This window comes from Lytechinus pictus, chromosome 2 (assembly GCF_037042905.1).
Source record: "Lytechinus pictus isolate F3 Inbred chromosome 2, Lp3.0, whole genome shotgun sequence".
NCBI classification, from domain to species: Eukaryota; Metazoa; Echinodermata; class Echinoidea; order Temnopleuroida; family Toxopneustidae; genus Lytechinus; species Lytechinus pictus.
The window spans coordinates 54,795,449-54,815,719 of record NC_087246.1 but is presented as its reverse complement, the minus strand read 5'-3'; the positions used below and the strand labels follow the sequence as shown (position 1 = coordinate 54,815,719).

General features: G+C 35.6%; 1 protein-coding gene across 1 annotated transcript; it reads left to right on the top strand.

Moving 5' to 3' along the window:
- The first annotated feature begins 403 nt into the window (after positions 1 to 403).
- LOC135153156 (trypsin-2-like) lies at positions 404 to 19,346 on the top strand. The gene is made up of 6 exons (XM_064095188.1): positions 404 to 598; positions 1,708 to 1,885; positions 2,370 to 2,671; positions 12,044 to 12,195; positions 15,151 to 15,337; positions 16,392 to 19,346. Exons 1-6 carry the CDS (start codon positions 529 to 531, stop codon positions 16,529 to 16,531), a joined length of 1,029 nt encoding a protein of 342 aa, XP_063951258.1. The 5' UTR covers positions 404 to 528; the 3' UTR covers positions 16,532 to 19,346.
- Positions 19,347 to 20,271: the final 925 nt, after the last annotated feature.

Genomic DNA, 20,271 nt, shown 5'->3' with positions numbered 1-20,271 from the left:
ATGGTAGGGGAGACGCGTCCCCCCTGCCTCCCCCCTGGGATTTCCGCCATTGTAGTCGTTGTCGATTTTTTTATCATGATTTTATTATATATACTATCACAGACGTTCGGATTTTTTTTACATTTAGCATTCGAATGGTAGTTAACTATTACTACCATAACTTGTTTACATGATACTCGTCAAACTATTGCGAATTGGGAAATCCCAGGGGGAGATAAAAGCGAATTTTAACCTTTGTGAATATTCAATGGCTTGAAAAACATTCATTGTCATATCATCCAGAACCATGAAAAATGATGTCAAAGTTGATTCCACTTGGTTGGTTTTACTCTATCATGAATGCTGAATAGACATAATAGACATCTCATCGTTTCCCACCGTTTGATTTTTTTTTTGTCGATGAAGTATTCAATGATGTATTCAATCAGTGATGATGTGGGACTATTACGAACCTGAAGCACCATCCCAAATAAAACACAAACCGTCATATCACAGATTTTGTAAACTTCAAAATAAAGAACACTCAAAATGATGGTCAAGGTATGCTTATTATTTGCGGTTTTGATGGTCGCCACAACAATGGCAGCTGATTGGCAAGGTAAGTTTAGTCGGGTCTATGTTCACTTTGTCTACAGCTGCAGTTTGTGTAGTTCTCAGATAGTCTAATATCACATAAGCCAAATGTTTTGTTGTACCATATTCTCCATGGTTCTACTAGTTTGGTCTAATAACTTGCAAGGGCCGCCGAACGGTTTTGAAAAGGAGCTCGGGTGGGGGTCACCATGAAAAATATATATTGTCATTTTTACGTTTTTTGTGCACTTTTATTGAAAAAGTCCCACCCACAACCTGCGCGGTTCTTGCCCTCGGAGGAAGTCATTCCCTTGGCTGCCGCTTCGGTCCCAGCGGCCGGTATGAAGTCCTTATCCTTGGAACTTTGACCTTGGTCTCTTTTTTAGGACCTCGGCCGACGCCACACCGAAACCGGACAGGGTATTAATAGAGATTCATGAAAAAGAAGGTAATATCAATAAGTTGATAGGTCTAACATTTTTTTTAATGGGAAATCGTGTTAGTAGTAACGTACGATACTCGAGGCCACCGTCGACATATTCCTCAATTTGATTGGCATCGGACAGTCTCACCCCTCACCTTGGCCATTCCGTCCTTTCACATAACACTGTTTACCTATCTATCTATCTATCTATTTATCTATATACCTATCTATCTGTCTGTCTGTCTGTCTATCTCGTATCTATCTATCTATCTATCCATCCATCCATCCATCCATCCATCCATCTATCTATCTATCTATCTATCTATCTATCTGAAGGAGATTAATTAATAGTTACACGTCAAAACATATTTCAGGTAATAATTTGATCAAATTATTCTCAGATCCGAAATCTCTTACGATATTTTTTTATATCATTTCTACAGACTTTTGAAATTCAAATATGAAGTGGACGTATCCAATGTTAGTGCATTGTCAATTAAAGTTACAATTATTTCATAGTTTCCAGCGTTATGAGCAGAACCTCTCAAGGTGAAGTATTCGGCCCATGCTCAGATGCTTGTACAAAGTTTACAAATTTTTAATGGCAACCCATATTTTTGCATGCCTTCATTTTAATGGAGATATATTAAACATAAATGAAACCAATGATATTGATATATCGTCATTCCTTTTTTTTTCTCTGTACTCAGCAAATCCCAATGAATGTGGGAGGGTTAACAAGATGGGAACCAGTCTCCGTATTCTAGGCGGAGAGCCAGCAGCAGAGAATGCCTGGCCGTGGCAGGTAGCCATGTTCGAACAGGGCAAGTTTATCTGTGGAGGTTCTTTGATTGACCCGTGGTGGGTCCTTACTGCTGCGCATTGCGTGTAAGTTGGTCATATAACCTCATCATTTATTCCACTATTTCAATATTGAGCTGGAGAAAGCTATTGGGGAAAGTAATTCTGATATACAGTATAATGTTCAATATGATAACTTCTAATTAAAAAAAAAAAAATCGAATTTCCTGATAAGGTGCTGATAAGAGGCTGATAACGATGATAATGATGATGATGGTGATGACGATGATGATGACGCAAAGGAGGATGACAGGCGCTGCCGAATCGGGGAGGGGGTACGGAAGCGTCCCATGGCCCTATAGTTGGCCTATATGATGATGATAGTAATGAAGAAAAAGATGATGATGATGATGACGACTAAAATTGGAAATAAGAATCTTCCCATAATAAACTTTAGTAATCGTTATAAGAGGGATCCAATCGATATTCTCTTTAAATTTTACATCATATAATTTCGTTCCTGTATATTTTACGAAGCTCTGTAATTTCTCTCTTTTTTACATGGATGAAGCGATCCTTGTTTTCTCTGTACGCCAGAAGTGTACAGTTTAAGAGTCGGCTCGGTCAACAATACTGGTACTATTAATAATGTAACGCAAGAACGGAACGCACAAAGAATCATCGTTCACCCCAAATATGATTTCAGAGATATAAAAAAGAACGACAATGACCTCGCTTTGTTAAAAGTGGAAGTACCTTTCACCCTCGATTATAAAGTGAACACGGTTTGTCTTCCGACTGAAGACATGGATGATTGGTTTAGCGAAGGAGACAATGTAACAATCACTGGATGGGGAACACGGAAAAGTGACGGTAAGAATAAAAAAAATCTGCTTTTTGATTGATATGTTAAGAACTGCATTTGACGAAATATTCACAAGAAGGAAAATGGGGAGTTTTCGTTCTGCGATGCACGACGGATTCAACAACACAGCAAATGTATTGAAAATGTCCGTCAACAGCTGGGAGACCGGTGGGGGGCTTTTCTTGAAAGGTTGCGTTTACACACTATTCCGATCTCAACACATTTGGTAAATTAATATATATATATAAATATATATATATAATTGTGATGAGCAAGGACCTAAACATAAATATATATATATATATATATATATATATATATATATATATATATATGTATATATATATACACACAACAAAAAAAGTAAGTCCCCCCTAAATCGAATTGCTGTAACTTTTGAACAGAATTATTTTGAGATATGATATTTCGCAGGTGGTTTTTTACACTCATTAGGCAACTCCTGGTGAAAAATGAGATTGATCAGTTGAGTCATGCATGAGTAATTAAAGATTGAATTAAAATGACCATTTCTGAAAGTCACAAGAGTATTTTTTCAGATTGTGCAAATACAAAGTTGGGCAAAAGTTGATTTTAGGTGAATTTTATGGTGTTATGCTGTTTTACTATCCATCATTTAGTCACTCCACACACAATTTTGAAATCGTATGTTCATGGTTGAGTGAACACAATGTATTGGAGGTGCCGCGGAAGCGGGGGGGGGACGGAGGGCTTCAGCCCCCCCCCCCACTTTTTACCAAAAGTATGTACAAAAATGTAAAAATGACCATACGATTTTTTGCATGGTCAGCCCCCCCCCCCCCACTTTGAAAACCGTTCCGCGGCCCCTGTATAGTGACATATCATCATAGGGGTTTATGGTAGTATCCTCTATAATTTGTTAGATCATGTTAAAATTTGAAAATGTCGGTGTCTCCCCCGATTATAGGCCCCTCCCCCATTTTAAAATTCTGGATCCACAACTGATTTTTCCATAAATTAAACTGATCATGAGAAATTGTTAGGAAAACAATACATTTATGCAGTATAAAGAGTATTCATTCTTAAGTTTTCGAATGTGCTCTCTCAACCATGAAAATGTTTAAAATTCGGAAAGTGTGTGGTGATAGAAATGATGGATGATAAAAACAACAGCAATTAAAGTCACATTTGGAACCGAATTCGCCCCCAATATTCACTTTATTACCCTTTAAAATGAGTCTGTGACATTGAAAATACAAATTTTCCCACTTTGATGCGTGCTCACTCATCCATTAATAAACAAATCGATTTCATTTTTGCACAGAATTCTGCCCATAGGTTGATAAACATTACTGCCAAATGACATTGCTAGTGACAGCCTTGAAAAAAAGTTCCACCATATTGAATAAGTGGTTACTTATTCTTAAACATATGCACCCATAATGTACACAAGTCTATGAGAGAGGAACTCAAAATTTTAACAAATATGAAATGAGGGTTTGTTTCATGGACGGTTTTTGTTACTTCTGCCAACAGTTATTTCATGAAACTTCGCACATGGCTTCGGAGTAACACTATCCAAAAGGCGCTCACACCAAAATAACCATTCAATACGGCACAGAGTGGGGCCAAGGCCTTGAACTTTCTTCTCATTTGCATAATTTTCGAATATTGTGTGCTCACTGATGCATTAAACATCGGGATTCAGCTGGATCAAAGATATTGCTTTGATACAGTACACGTATGCTTCAGCTGGATCAAAGTTATTGCTTTGATACAGTACACGTATGAAGCATGGCGGCTTGTCATTGTTCGAAACCCACCTTCACCCGACAAAGGAAATTATAATTGGTATAGTGTCGAAAATCTGTCTATCTGACGGTCAATCGGATCGGGGTCGCCCTAGCCACTAACCCGTCTCTGTGGTCTAGTGGTTAAGGCACCGGCGTTCAAAGCTGGGGGCCCGGGTTCGATTCCCGGCAGAGACATTTTTTCGGCATCACCAATTTTTCCAAAGGGTAGATAGCTCTGGGGAACCTTGATTTAAGCTACGCCTACCATTATTCTCTTCATCCATTTCTTTACAATATATATATATATATATATATATATATATATATATATATATATATATATATATATATATGTGTGTGGGTGGGTGTGTGTGTGTGTAATATCATGCATAAAGACATTAACATTTGATTTTGATTTTATTTTATTTCAGCATTTTTCCAACAGAAATTATTAACAAACATAATGTACAACATGAAAAAAATAGTGATACATTTCTTTTGACAAAAATAAATACAAATAATAATTCATTGGCAAAAATGTATATAGATAGTATTAGTTTGCAATATTATAAGTTGTACTTTGTTGAGAAGACAAAAAACATGAGCATTTCCTTCTATTCATCTTGCATGGATTTTTTTTTCCTCCTCCCCATCCATTTTTAAAACAATATCTGAAACGAATGGTTTCATTCGATAACAATGAACACAAGAAAATTCCGGGGAGAAATATGGTCATCTTACATCAATATTACCATCATGATTATGATCGTGTACTTCTTCTTTAGTATCATGATAATACTTGGCATATGGATTCATCACAGATATTATGATGTTCGACCGTAAATTATTGGGGGATCTGATAACGCAAGCCACCCCACTTTTCATGTCATGCATTATGTCACTTCATGCAGGTATGTTCCCCTGTTATTACCCGTGCGCACACACATTCACTCCCGCACTCGCACAACCCGTCACACTCTACCAACCACAACATACACACACACACACCTACCCTCGATTCACAACACAGTTCTTCATCCACATTCAAAAAGTCTAAATGATACCCCGTGACGAAAGCATGCATGACCAAGACTTGATGGACTCAGAAAGTAAATATTTCACAACAGAAGATTTTAATAATAAATTCAACGTTTCACCGAATGATTCTTTTATTACAACTGAAACCAACACATCCTTTAACAGCATTGCTAGTGTTCAAAATCATATTTTGTCTAGTCATTCTTTAGGTCTTCTGCACATAAACGCTAGAAGTTTAAATAAATCATTTAATTCTATTGAATTACTTCTTTCCGATATTAACAATTACCCCTTCTCTATTATCGGTATATCATTGATAAAATTTTATCAAATGATTCGTTCTGACCGTGAGCATGGTAAAGGGGGTGGCGTTGCCTTGTACACGCGCAATGATATAAATTTTAAAGTAAGGACAGATATATATATATCCAAGGCACGGAGGATATTTTCATTGAAATTTTAAACATTAAAAATAAAAACATAATCGTAGGTAATGTGTACAGACCCCCAAATGGTAACATTGATTTTTTTTAGATAAGCTCGATCAATGTCTTAATTTTATTTCTCGGGAAAATAAAGACATTTACATAATGGGAGATTATAACATTAATCTTATTAATACTGACAATAATTACACTCTAAGATTTACTAGCTCATTGCTTTCATACTCTTTCCACCCGCACATTAGTAATCCGACACGAATATCAAGTACGTCTAAAACCCTCATTGACAATATCATTTCCAATGTAACAAAAAAAAACTTCATAAATGGCATAATTTATTCTGACATTTCGGACCATTTACTTATATTTGTTATTTCTAATCAAGCTAAAATTCAACAACATAAAAATAAAAACAAAAAAGAAATGCACAGAAAAGAAACCCAACGCAACATCGATGCTCTAAAAACTGATTTAGCTGAAGAAGATTGGAATGAAGTTTTGAACGAAACTAACGCTGATGTTGCTTTTGAAATAATTATTCAAAAACTCTTACATTATTATAACAAAAACATACCTCTTGTAAAAGATAATGTCCTTAAAAAGAATAAACAGCCATGGATCACAAAGGGCATTAAACGATAAATATCAACACGGAATAAACTCTATAAGCAAGCGCTAAATACTCAATGCAAGGAAAAAATTGACAAATATAAAAAATATTGAAATAAATTGCCATCCATTATTCGTCTATCTCGAAAACTGTACTTTTAAAAAAATATAGAGGAAAACGGAAATAATGTTAATTTTTTATGGAAAACTGTCAACGATCTCTTAGGTAAGAAAAAACATGATATTGCAAATAGTTTTAATGTTGATGGTCAAGAATTTACTAACCCAGAAACAATTTCAAATGCATTTAATGATTATTTCACTAATGTGAGAAGTGCTAGTAGTAAGAATGCCTTTTGTTCCCAGTACTTGAAGTGGTGCTCTTCCAGGAAATAGCCCCTTCACACTCTGCAACATGCAGAAATTAGTACGTGAAGCAGAGATATAGGCTTTTAATAGTGTATGTATTATCTTAATTATATGCAACACATGTTAAAGATTGTTACATATGAAATAATTATGAGTTTCTCTGTTAATTTCATAGAAAATAATTGATGATTTGCTTATGTTCGGTTCCACAAGTAAATTTTCGTATATACTATTCACATTGAGTAGCAATCACATTGATTTACCTGAATTTAAATAATTGAAATGTATGGGGAGGGAGTTGTTTTTCCTGTATTGTAATACTGATTGAAATCTAGATGAATAAACGTTACTTTCCTACATTGAACTCATGTACCGTCATCTTTTTTCCATGTATTCACTTCTGATTATTCTGCATGTTATGTTTGTTTTTTCCTTATATAATTTGCTTGTCGGTTATATTGTAAATATTTGTTTACAGGGCCCCCTGGAAAACAGTACATGACTACGAAATATAAATAATGAATACATAAATGATGTATGTCCCAATCTGGCCTCAAACATTCATGTTAATGATTCACATTTTACTAAATTCCTATCTCCAGCATGTGAAAATTCACTCTTTTTAAGACCAACTAATGAACTTGAACTAATCAGTATTGTTCAACAACTGAAATCTAGCAAGTCTTGTGGGCATGACGGAATTAGCGTTTATTTGCTTAAACAAATTATTCATTACATTGCTCATCCACTATCCAATATATTTAATCTTTCTCTTTCGACAGGCAAATGCCCGGATTCCCTGAAACTCGCAAAAGTAATACCAATTTATAAAAAAGAAGATTCCTCCTTAATCAGCAATTACAGGCCCATATCTTTACTACCATCAATATCTAAAATTATTGAAAAAATATTTATAAACGACTCTTTACTTTTCTGAAAAACAATATTTCGATTCCTAATCAGTTCGGTTTTAGAGAAGGACACTCAACAGATTATGCCTTATTATATATATATCCGACATAATTATTGAAGCTTTCACCAGAAAGGAACATTTGATTGGAATTTACATGGATCTTTCGAAAGCTTTCGATACAATCGACCACAAAATATTAATTCATAAATTAAAATCATATGGAATAAGGGGACAAGCATTATCCTGGTTTGAAGAATATTTATATAATCGACAACAATACGTACATTTCCAATCTCAAAACTCACAAAAACAAAATATCAAGTGCGGCGTACCACATGGATCAATTCTGGGATCCCTACTTTTTATTATCTATATTAATGATATCATAAATTCATCCCCAATTCTGAATTTCATAATTTTTGCCGACGATACCAGTATTTTCTATTCCCATGCTAATTTAGATACTCTTACTCATATTCTTAATTCAGAACTCTCTAAAATATCCCAATGGTTTAAAACAAACAATCTTTCACTTAACATAAGCAAAACCAATTTTATACACTTTCGAGAAGCTAATCCACACTTACCAGCTCCCAATTTATCAATTGACGGTTTACCTCTTACTGAAAAGCACTCTACCAAATTCTTGGGAGTAACAATTTACTCCAATCTAACGTGTAATGAACACATACACAATGTACATACATCTATATAAAAAAAACATAGGAATAATTTACAAATTAAAAGACTTTCTTTCTGAAAAATCATTATTGGTTCTATATAACTCCCTAGTACTTTCACATATGATGTATTGCAATATTGTATGGGGTAACTGTAGTATAACGAAAAGAAACTCTCTTCTACTTCTTCAAAAACGAGCAATTCGTAACGTTACTCATTCACATTATTTTTCCCACACAGAACCTCTATTTCATTAAATGCACTTAAAATACAGGATATTCACACTCTACAAACAGGTATATTTATGTTTAGATACACTTACAATAATCTTCCATCATTATTCCAAAATCTATTCAATTTAAATTCAAATATACATGTATATCCAACCCGCCATTCTTCCGATTATCATTTACACAACCCCAAACTTATTCTTGCTCAAAAATCAGTTCGCCATCATGGACCAGATACCTGGAATTCCTTACCACAATACTTAAAACAATGTCCCTCTCTTAACTCATTCAAATCATCCTTTTAAAAATTTATGATACGCAAAGCAAATACAATTCTGATTAATTTATAAATATATATAAAAAGAGTTCTTCGGGTCTTGGTCAATTTTCAATTTTCTTGGTCAATTTTTAAATTCTATCTGATCTCATAAACTGTTACATCAGAAAAATTCATGTATTGAAAAAAGTAGTCATAGTATCAAACGTTTCTAACATTTCAAGCTGTAATCCTGGAACCATTCAATAATTCCTAATTAATACTACCCTCACGCCCTCATATACAGTGGCGTAACAGGCGGGGGCAGGGGGGGGGGCAAGCTGCCCCCCCCCCCTGGCGGAGCTCACCAGGAAAATAAAAAAAACGGGAAAAAGAAAAAAAAGGGGGGAAGAAAGGGAAAGGGAAAGGAAAGAAAAAATGGGGAAGGGAAAGGAAAAGGGAAAAGAAAACTAAGAAAAAACATAAAAAAGGGAAAACGGAAAGATAACAGGAAAAGGAAGGAAAAACAAAAAGTGACAAAGAACAATTCGCCCCGTTATATACAAATACATTAGCATGATTAGTAAGACAGGGAAATAAATCAAAGATGACAAAAAGGCAAACAAAAGCGGGAAATAAAGGCAGAATGGAATTAGCCAAAATCTAAATTGGAAAATAAAGAATAGGGACAAGAAAACGTACACTATACCGGGCTGCCGAGGATTGAGATAACGAGCGGGAAGAAAAATGGATGGTATATAGCATAATGTCGTATGAAAGTCTATCATAAACTTGCTAAATCTCCAAAGGCTCTGTCCAAGAGTCAAGACCCCGTGCAGTGGGGGCTCTTCATCCGTAACCTTCAATGGGTTCTATAACGGGTCCCTATATGGACCCTTCCTGCATTAAGCTTTACGTTGAAGCACTGGCGTACCGGGGGGGGGGGGGGGGGGTTCCACAGCCAAGGGGAAATAAAAGAAAATAAAGGAGGCAGCGAAATGAGATGAATGAAAAAAAATATATGACATGATATTTTCTATAATGATGTACAAATCTATCACATAATTAGAATTTCATTTTAACAGGCCTTTTTTTCTGGCTCACTTCGCTCGCTGGCGACTTTTTACAAAATTTCCCACATTTGCTATGGTGTGCCCCTCACAATATTTGGATGATTACGATACACAACTGCATTGAATTTATGTCTTGTGTTAAAGCTATATAAATATACACGCAATTTGATTAAAATAAGTGGCCATCTGTAAGGTTTAAAATGGCTTTGATATCAAGAGGTTCCGGGGCTCTGCGCTGGACCCACACATAAAGCACTGTTATATGGATGAGTTTGGACCATGGCCCCCAAAAGTTCTACAACCAAACAAACAAAATGAGGAAAGAAAGGAAAGTGTATTATATTTTTCTGAATATCACGTTAAAATCTATCTTCATGTTAGATTCTCATGAAAAGGTGATTTTTTATCTCGCTCGCTTCGCTTACTCGGGACCTATATTAAGCTACTTCTTGCCAAAAGCGCCATACTCGGCCTCCTCAAGCATATAGAGCTTCGCCCTGATGCTCACAATCATAAGTTCATAACAAAAATCCTGTTCACCGTGGCGTACAAAAAAAGAGAGAAAAAAGGAAAGAGAGGAGGGTGAATTGGAATTGGATTTTTAGCAATAAAGATGTCCAAAAAAATTGCTCGCTCGCTTCGCTCGCTCGCTTATATATATATATATATATATATATTTATACATTTGCCCGATACGCCATATCGCCCCCTCAAAATTTTTGCCTTATGACGCCATTGCCTGTTCAATGATATGACCGGGAAATGTTTGGTTCTTGCCCCCCCCCCCCTGGCCACCGACCCCTGTTACGCCGCTGCTCATATATCGACACACACACACTCTCAACACAGACACACTTATACATTCACACACAATTTTAAATATACATTTGCACACACGCACACGTTTGCACATGCACAAACACACCCCAACACGTCAACTGGGCACATAATATCAGGCATACAAGGTCCTTGCATGTAAATATCGTATTAATAATATCTGTTTATAATCTATTTAAGTCAATGCCCGATTTGTATTTGACTTCGTTTTCTTTATTGCTATTTTGCTATTACGTTTGAGGCCGCTACCCTAGTCAAGCACTGCTTATGGTAGCGGTCTCCAGCATTTTTTTTGTCTACTCAACAAAGTACAACTTATAATATTGCAAACTAATACTATCTATATACATTTTTGCCAATTAATTATTATTTGTATTTATATTTGTAAAAAGAAATGTATCACTATTTTTTTATGTTGTACATTATGTTTGTTAATAATTTCTGAAATAAAATAAAATAAAATAAAATATAATGGGGGGATATATCCCCCATCCCCGTGATCGATACCAATGGTATACATTGTGGCAGTTGATTAAATGAAATTGCATTTTTGTTTGGATGATATTTGCTCATAACAACAACAACAATAATAATAATAATGATGATAATGATGATAATAATAATAATAACGATAATAATGATAACAATAATGATAATAATGATAATGATGATGATGACGATGATGATGTTATTGATTTGTATTTCAATCCCGATGACTACCTCAGTCGTATAGGAAGCTGGTATTGCAGTCGTCGAGTCACATGGTAAACTCTTGTAAGATACACTGGCGTACGGATGGCATTTGGCACTTGACCCCACCCCCCCCCCGTCCACACACACCCTCACACATAGAGTTCAGCGACCAAGACAATGAAAATAAGAAAAAGGAACGAAAACGAAAAGACAAGTTGGTGGAATGTGATATTATTTTCTGAATGATATAAAAAATAATTAAATCAAATTACATTTTTGCAAAGAAAAGTTTTTTTCGCTCGCTCGCAACTTTTTTTTACCATTTCCGCCTCACACGCCATCGCACATGTATACCATGTACTCCAATTTCTTTTGGCTCATTAGGTCACTTACTAGATAGATAATACAATATTTCGAGGGTATAATGGAATTTATATAATAGGATGATGGGTTATTCTTTCTGCAGTGCTTGACTTACCTGACACACTTTATGAGGCAATCGTTCCCATCTATAACTGGACAAAGTGCACCCAGTCCAAGCTTTTAAAAACAAGTGGCAACGTCACCGAGAATATGATTTGTGCTGGCTATGATGATGGTACTGCTGATTCTTGTCAGGTGATCATTGCTCTAAGTTTGTTAAAGTGTAATTATGCCCTATAAAATGGAAATGAACATGCAGTCATGCATCAATCTGTTTATAAAGGCCAGCACTTTTGACACGTGGTGAGTGAAAAGAGAAAAATTAAGATGAGGAGGGGGGGGGGGGGAGTGGGTGAATTTGTCCGAGGCATTTAAACACTATCGAAAAGTTTGGTTTGAGTTTGGGATTCCGTCAGGGTTCGTAAAAAGTCCGAAAGGATTGCAAGGATGGAAAGAAAGTTAAAAAACATTTTTCATTCTCGAGAAATAGTTTTCATGTCATATTGAACCCACGTTCAATTAATTGTTTTTGATGAGTGAAATTTTCCAAAAAAACTGTAGCCAGCATTTGCAAAACAGTCTCCACTAATTTGATATGCAAAATTGACTATGGGGATCGGATTTTAATACAATTCCGCCTTTATGTGGGAAATTAGGCCTACTCTATGAATTTGCAGTCCAGTGTTGCGCGTTTATTTGCTCAATTTTTTTTGATAATTTCAAATCGTTGATATTTTGGTGCCAGGTAAAAATGGCAGAGGTAATAATGGCAGAGGTAAAAATGGCAGAGGTGAAAATGGCAGAGGTAAAAATGGCAGAGGTAATAATGGCAGAGGTAAAAATGGCAGAGGTAAAAATGGCAGAGGTAAAAATGGCAGAGGTAAAAATGGCAGAGGTAATAATGGTAGAGGTAATAATGGCAGAGGTAAAATGGCAGGGGTTATAATGGGAGAGGTAAAAATGACAGCTCTAGGTAAAATATGTCTTAAAACCCCATGCAATGAATTGTCAAAAAGCCCCCGCATGTAAATTCTAGTGAAGATTTTTCCACATTTTAACATTGGTACAGATCCATTTAAGCAAATGACGATATAACTGTCGAAAAATATTTCCACTTGAGTGAGCACCACTTACTTTTGAAAAGTTAATGAAAAATGGGGTGCTGGTTTGTTAAAAAGCCGAGAAAAAAAAGTTTTCACTCCAAAATGAAAGGAGATTTGGTTGAAGGGGGAAATGACACAAAAAATTATTTCAACTAAATGAAGTTCTTTTAGGTCAGAAAAAGAATTACAACAAAATAATAACAATTAGATGATAAACAATGTTTTTTCTTCTGTTTGAAAAATTACAGAGATTTGTATCAAATCTCTACATTTTAGCATACCAAGCTAGTTACCAAGAGGGTGCTGCTTATGGTGTACAAAATACCCAACAGTACTTCCGCTTCCAAGGGTTATGACCATCAAGGCGTTTATATCATATTGGATGCAGTGGTAAGGTTTCAGGGTCTTCTTTTATGCAAAGAATCTGAACCAGACGGTCTCCCTCGATCGACCCTAAATTGGTTTACCAGTCAAAACAAGTTAGTTACATATTCAGTGCCAAGCCTGGGAACGCATGCTTATTGTCATTCAATTATTTAAAAAGAATAGTACAGACGACATTACAAATAAGGACATAATATTCAACCACAATCATTCGTAATAATTTCAACGTCTAAGCTTTCCCCGCTATGTTCTCTATGTTTTTCCCCGCCCCCTAACCCTCTCTGTCTCTCCACCTCTCTTATGTCTACTCTTCCTCATTTTTGCATCGGTAAACCTGGCAAAATTTTAGATATAAAAGAAAAACAGCCAGACAAAAAGGAATGTTATAAAATGATGAATGAGAATAGTGCAGTTTCATTTTGCTCCTGATAAATTGAATGAAAAAATATCTGTCGTTTGATTTCTTTTTAAAAAGCGTTCACGGTACACCTTCAACGAATTCGTAAATAGCATTGTTAGGCCGATGAAGACATAATGATGATGAAATGCCTAACCGTGACATGTACTTCTTATTTAATGTATGTACATGCGGGGGCTTTTTGACAATTCATTGCATGGGGGTTTAAGACTGGCCATATTTTACCTAGAGCTGTCATTTTTACCTCTGTCATTTTTACCTCTGCCATTATTACCCCTGCCATTTTACCTCTGCCATTATTACCTCTGCCATTTTTACCTCTGCCATTTTTACCTCTGCCATTTTTACCTCTGCCATTATTACCTCTGCCATTTTTACCTCTGCCATTTTTACCTCTGCCATTTTCACCTCTGCCATTTTTACCTCTGCCATTTTTACCTCTGCCATTATTACCTCTGCCATTTTTACCTCTGCCATGTTTACCTCTGTCATTTTTACCTCTGCCATTTTTACCTCTGCCATTATTACCTCTGCCATTTTTACCTCTGCCATTTTTACCTCTGTCATTTTTACCTCTGCCATTATTACCCCTGCCATTTTACCTCTGCCATTATTACCTCTGCCATTATTACCTCTGCCATTTTTACCTCTGCCATTTTTACCTCTGTCATTTTTACCTCTGCCATTATTACCCCTGCCATTTTACCTCTGCCATTATTACCTCTGCCATTTTTACCTCTGCAATTATAACCTCTGCCATTTTTAACTCTGCCATCATTACCTCTGCCATTTTTACCTCTGCCATTTTTACCTCTGCCATTTTTACCTCTGCCATTTTTACCTCTGTCATTATTACCCCTGCCATTTTACCTCTGCCATTATTACCTCTGCCATTTTTACCTCTGCCATTTTTACCTCTGCCATTATTACCCTTGCCATTTTACCTCTGCCATTATTACCTCTGCCATTTTTACCTCTGCCATATTTACCTCTGCCATTATTACCTCTGCCATTTTTACCTCTGCTATTATTACCTCTGCCATTTTTACCTCTGCCATTTTTACCTCTGTCATTTTTACCTCTGCCATTATTACCTCTGCCATTTTTACCTCTGCCATTTTTACCTCTGTCATTTTTACCTCTGCCATTATTACCCCTGCCATTATTACCTCTGCCATTTTTACACCGAGCCGATATTTTACTATCTTCATGTAATACGTTTTTCTTCATTTTTTACCCTTAAAGGGCGACAGCGGTGGTCCCATGGTATATCTCTCCGATCATTATTATTATACAGACCAGTATTTTCAGATCGGTGTGGTGAGCTGGGGGTATAAGTGTGGCATACGGGAATCACCCGGTGTTTATACTAGGCTGACACGTTATGAAGATTGGATCCGGTCGTTCGTCACCACTCCAACGCAAATTTCATGTAAGTTCAGCAAAAACATTCAGGGAATCCAACCAAGATGGAAAATTCTTTAAACAGGAGGGGGAAAAGAGGCAGCAGAGAATCAGATGGATGAAAATTGAATAAAATTTTGATAGAATAAGTAATATGTTTTTAAATAGTTTTAGGTATAATCACTACTAATATACCTGTATGAGAATTTTAAATTCCTTTATTATTTTGGCAAAAAGAAGCTGCTGAAAACTGCTTGTCTAATAAAAGAGAGCCAATGGAGTAAATTAGAAAGTCAAAAGGGGCCTAAGCTTTCGATCCTAGCAGAATCTTCGTCGGAGGCAAAATGACCTTTTGCCTCCGACGAAATGGTCATTTTGCCTCCGACGAAGATTCTGCTAGGATCGAAAGCTTAGGCCCCTTTTGACTTTATTATTTTTGTCTAAAAGTGGTGCCACTTTTTGTGGAAGTTAGGGAAAAATTATTTTCTCCAATTACAAAATGATGGCATCCTTTCCAATTTATTCTAACTTATTCTAAGATTGGTTAAATTGAAAATCTAGTATTGTTCAAATTATATGTCATTTTGTATAATGAGCATGTGCACAACCTCCGAAGATTGATCTAACATTTTAAGCCACAAAACAAGAAATAAATATAATTCAGTGTTTTGGGTGTATAATGAGTACACTGTAAAAAATATTGAGTAAATTTTTTTAACTTGCACGAGAGTTATTATGTGTCCAACCAATTTGGGGCAGTATTTTACCCATTGGCAATACGGAAAGCATATTGTCCAGTAAGGTTACAAAAATAAGCAGCAATTACTTTAGAATGGGCAAAATTTTCATCACACTGGATTAATAAAATTCCCTAAAAGAAATGCCCAATGTTGGTTGGACACATAATTACCCTCATGGAGTATTTTTACCCAATATTTTTTAGAGTGTATTGTGACGCACACAAATTCAAAGAGTAGGAAAGAAAACCTGACTCACGAGAAACAATTTCAATGACGTTGCTCTTTAATTTATTGTACCAAATCATACCACCATTAAACTTTGTTTCATTCATGATATTTCAGATGTTCCGTGCGCTTGTGATATGTACACCCAAGCCTTATCTCAGTTGTCCATTATCATCATATCAGTGGTATCTTCATTGCTCGGCGTTTCAATCATCCTCAACATAGCTTGTTCCATTTGCCTAATAGTATGCAGATAGAATGAGGAGGAGTTAATGTTACCAGATATTGATGAGCATCTTCGTTGGGGAAATGATTTTGATTAAAACTCTCTTTATTCTTCTTCATTATTCTTTTTCTAAATAAAATTGAAGGTGTTGGCCTGATGGAATCATGCAATAAATGCATTTCTGTACAAAATTACAATATAAGAGCTTAATTCCAAAAGGAGATAAATCCACTTTTCACCAAAATTGATTTTTTTATACAAATTTATGCATTTTAGACGTTGGAATCAAATGCAACGTATCGCATTTGAAAATTATTTTGGAAAGGTTGGTAAACTTTAATTGCAAATTTGAGTTTTGTTCCAAAAGGAGCTAAATCCACTATATACGGTTATAGAAAGTTTTTTTCATATTTTACATAAAGTTGAAAATTATTTTGGAAAGGTTGGTAAACATTAATTGCAAATTTGAGTTTTGTTCCAAAAGGAGCTAAATCCACTATATACGGTTATAGAAAGTTTTTTTCATATTTTACATAAAGTTGAGCATTCAATTTTTTTAGGTACATATTGTGGATACAAGTTCACACCATCAGTGAAAATTTTGATGAAAATAACGTAATTTTACTTTTTTTTGAATATTTTTGAATTTTGCTCTTTTTTGGAATTAGATATCGAAAAGTCACCGTCCTTAGTAATAATAACGGTCCTTACTGTTATGCGAGGGGGCGTGGCAGCATAGCTGAGGCTGATCCTTGCGGCTGCGGGGCGGACTGTGGAGTAGGTCGCTTCAGGTTCTCGAAGGTGGAGAGGACCAGGTCCCGGGTCGGGCATCCGTAAAAACTTTGCGATGATCGGGGCGGGGGCTGGTCGGCCTGATGGACGGGTACCTGGGGTTCCAATCGGGTTGCGACGGGGTAGTCTGTGGGCGTTTACGAGTTGTCTCTCCTTGGCCTTCTCCTCGTCGATGCAAAGAAAAGTAAAAACCCGGAGTAAAAACCCAGGGTAAAAACCCGGGGTAAAAACCCGGGGTAAAAACCTTCAGTAGAGTGTTGTAGACAATCTAAGTTCAAATTTAAAGACCAAATTCTGCTTTTCTTTTACAGAAGAATGATGGCAAACTTTCTAGTTAGTTAAAGGATTAACCTAAGATCACAAGAAATAGTGTGAAATGTGTAAATAGTCAACTGAATTCAAGTAGTTATATCAATTTAGACGTACTCACTGAAGTGTTCGTAGGTCCATATTTTGTGTGGAAAGAAAAGTTTCAGAATGATTAAGTTAGATGACGTAATGAGGTCAATGAACAATTATTTTTGTAACACGATACCACTAGTATCGATGGCCAAGAATCGAGGAAATCGCGTATTAATAACGCTCTTATCCAATGAAAAGGCTAGATTATGACTATCTTCATGCTCATGAATGTCAATGAGGGCTTATTATACGGTCTTCAAATGAAAGTCACAGATGACTGACTCAATGCAAGGGGAAAGAGTCTTTATACGGGAACAGTATTCATCGACCTTAAAAAAAAGGCCTTCGACACTGCGGATGTTAAAATACTTGTGAAGAAGCTCGCTATAAGATTGGTGTTTCAGAAGATTCTTTGCACTGGTTTGAAAGTTATTTATACAACCGGAATATACATGTATGTACATGTATCGAGAATATTACATCAAATGTCTCAAGTAGAGTATGAGATTCTACAGGGTTTAACCCTAGGGCCAATTATCTTTATGTTATACATAAACGATATCAATAAACATATAAAATATTGTAAACTGCATCTGTATGCTGACGACACAGTTCTTTATTTTTCTGGAAAAAATATCAGTGAAATAGAATACTACTAGTACATAAATATTGATCTACATAACATATATGACTGGCTGTGCCACAACAAACTATTGTTGATAAAACGAATTTCATGCTTTTCGGAACAAATATTATGTTATCATGGTTATCAAAATGTGCAAATATAAATGTTAACATATCTGATGAAACCACTAAGCAATCTAACTAATATTTAGGCATGTATCTCGATCCAAAATTTAAGCGCGATATCCATATTGAAGAACTGTGTGAGAAAAACTAATAATCTTGTCAAATATTTAGCACGTATAAGACATTTTGTAACAGAAAGTAATTTAAATTATTTAGTCATACTTCCCTTGTGTACGCGCCTTAAAACCCAAGCAAACAACAAGAACAACAAAATGTTCATGTACAGTATGGTGCATGTTCAAATCATCGAACGGCCTTGCTCCATTACATTTAGCAGATTCACTTTGTAATTACTCATATAATTTAAGATCCGTAGGTAATGTAATTATGCCCAAACCAAAATACAAAAAAATTGCCGTATGTTATATAAAGGTTCACGCCCATATAATGACTTCCCTTTAGATATATGAAATTTATCAAAAAAATTACTACATTACTTCTTTGAGCTCTAAGATATCAAATTACATTGATCTCCGAGCAACGCGTTGTTATGCCGGGAGAAGAATTTGCTTAATTGTAGCTTGAACTCATAGGCCCTAACTTTAAATTTTGTTTATGTCTATTGTCTAGTTTTCATTACTTTATATTGTGTTTAATGTCGTTCTTTTCTGCCTGTTGAAGATGTTTATAATAGGCCTACAGTTTGATCTATCATTTATTACGTTCTGGACCCCTAGGCAGAACAAAGTGGTTACAATTACCTTGCACTCTGAGTGGCCATTCCAGTCATTGATATGTATTCATTTTGTATTTTGTTTGTAATTATATCTGATGTATTTTGTTTGTATTTTGCATGTTTTTTTTTATGAATGGAAAATAAATACAATACAATAGCTACCGGATTCGGCCCCAAAATGTCTCTAATATTATGCGAGGGAGTGTGGCGGCCGATCAAAAACAATATCACAAATTCAAAACGCCTGAGAATGTTTTGATAACCATTTCATCTACATGTATAACACCCATCAGGGCCTGATGGATTAAGATGAGGTCATGTGCTGAGTGAGACAGTGCTGGTAATTAGGAAGTAGGTTTGTGTTGTTACTTTCTCCAGGCATTTTATTCATTTATACGCGAGTGAGCTAAGTGAACGAGTGAAAAATTAATTCTTCCATTAGCGAAATTTTGATTTTTTAGATCTAGTCCAGGATAGGCCCCATAGAAAATTGACCAAACCTTGTTTTTTGTATATACAATATTTTATGAAACATGGTTTCTTGTCAATTCGAGGGTGCTGATTACGAATATGGATGATGCCACTCGTGTAACCTTGAGTATTTTCCGCAAATTGACAAAATATGCAAATTACCCATGAAAATCATAAAATTGTCCGCACATTGGCTATATGAAATGCACAAAATTGTGTGGCAGGAGTGAAATACTCTCTGAAAAAATAATTTTTGACAAAATATTTATTTTCCTGATATTCAAAATGGCCGCCATAGACCATTGTATACTCTATTATGTACAATAAGAATAGGGAGACCTAATTTTCAAAAAATTAGCACTAAACTGCAAAAATTCGCGATGTATGAACGAAGTAATATATGCAAATCATCATTACTAACGAGATATATCATTTATTATATGGGAACATTGCTGTATTTTAAAATCTAAAATAGCCGCCACTTGCCCAAAGAGTATTATATACAATGGCAATGGCCGGGGCCAAAAAAATGACAAGAGCGAGCACTAAAATGCATATTATTAAGATAAACGAGTGGAATACTGACTAAAAACATAATTGTTAATATGCCATTTATGTGA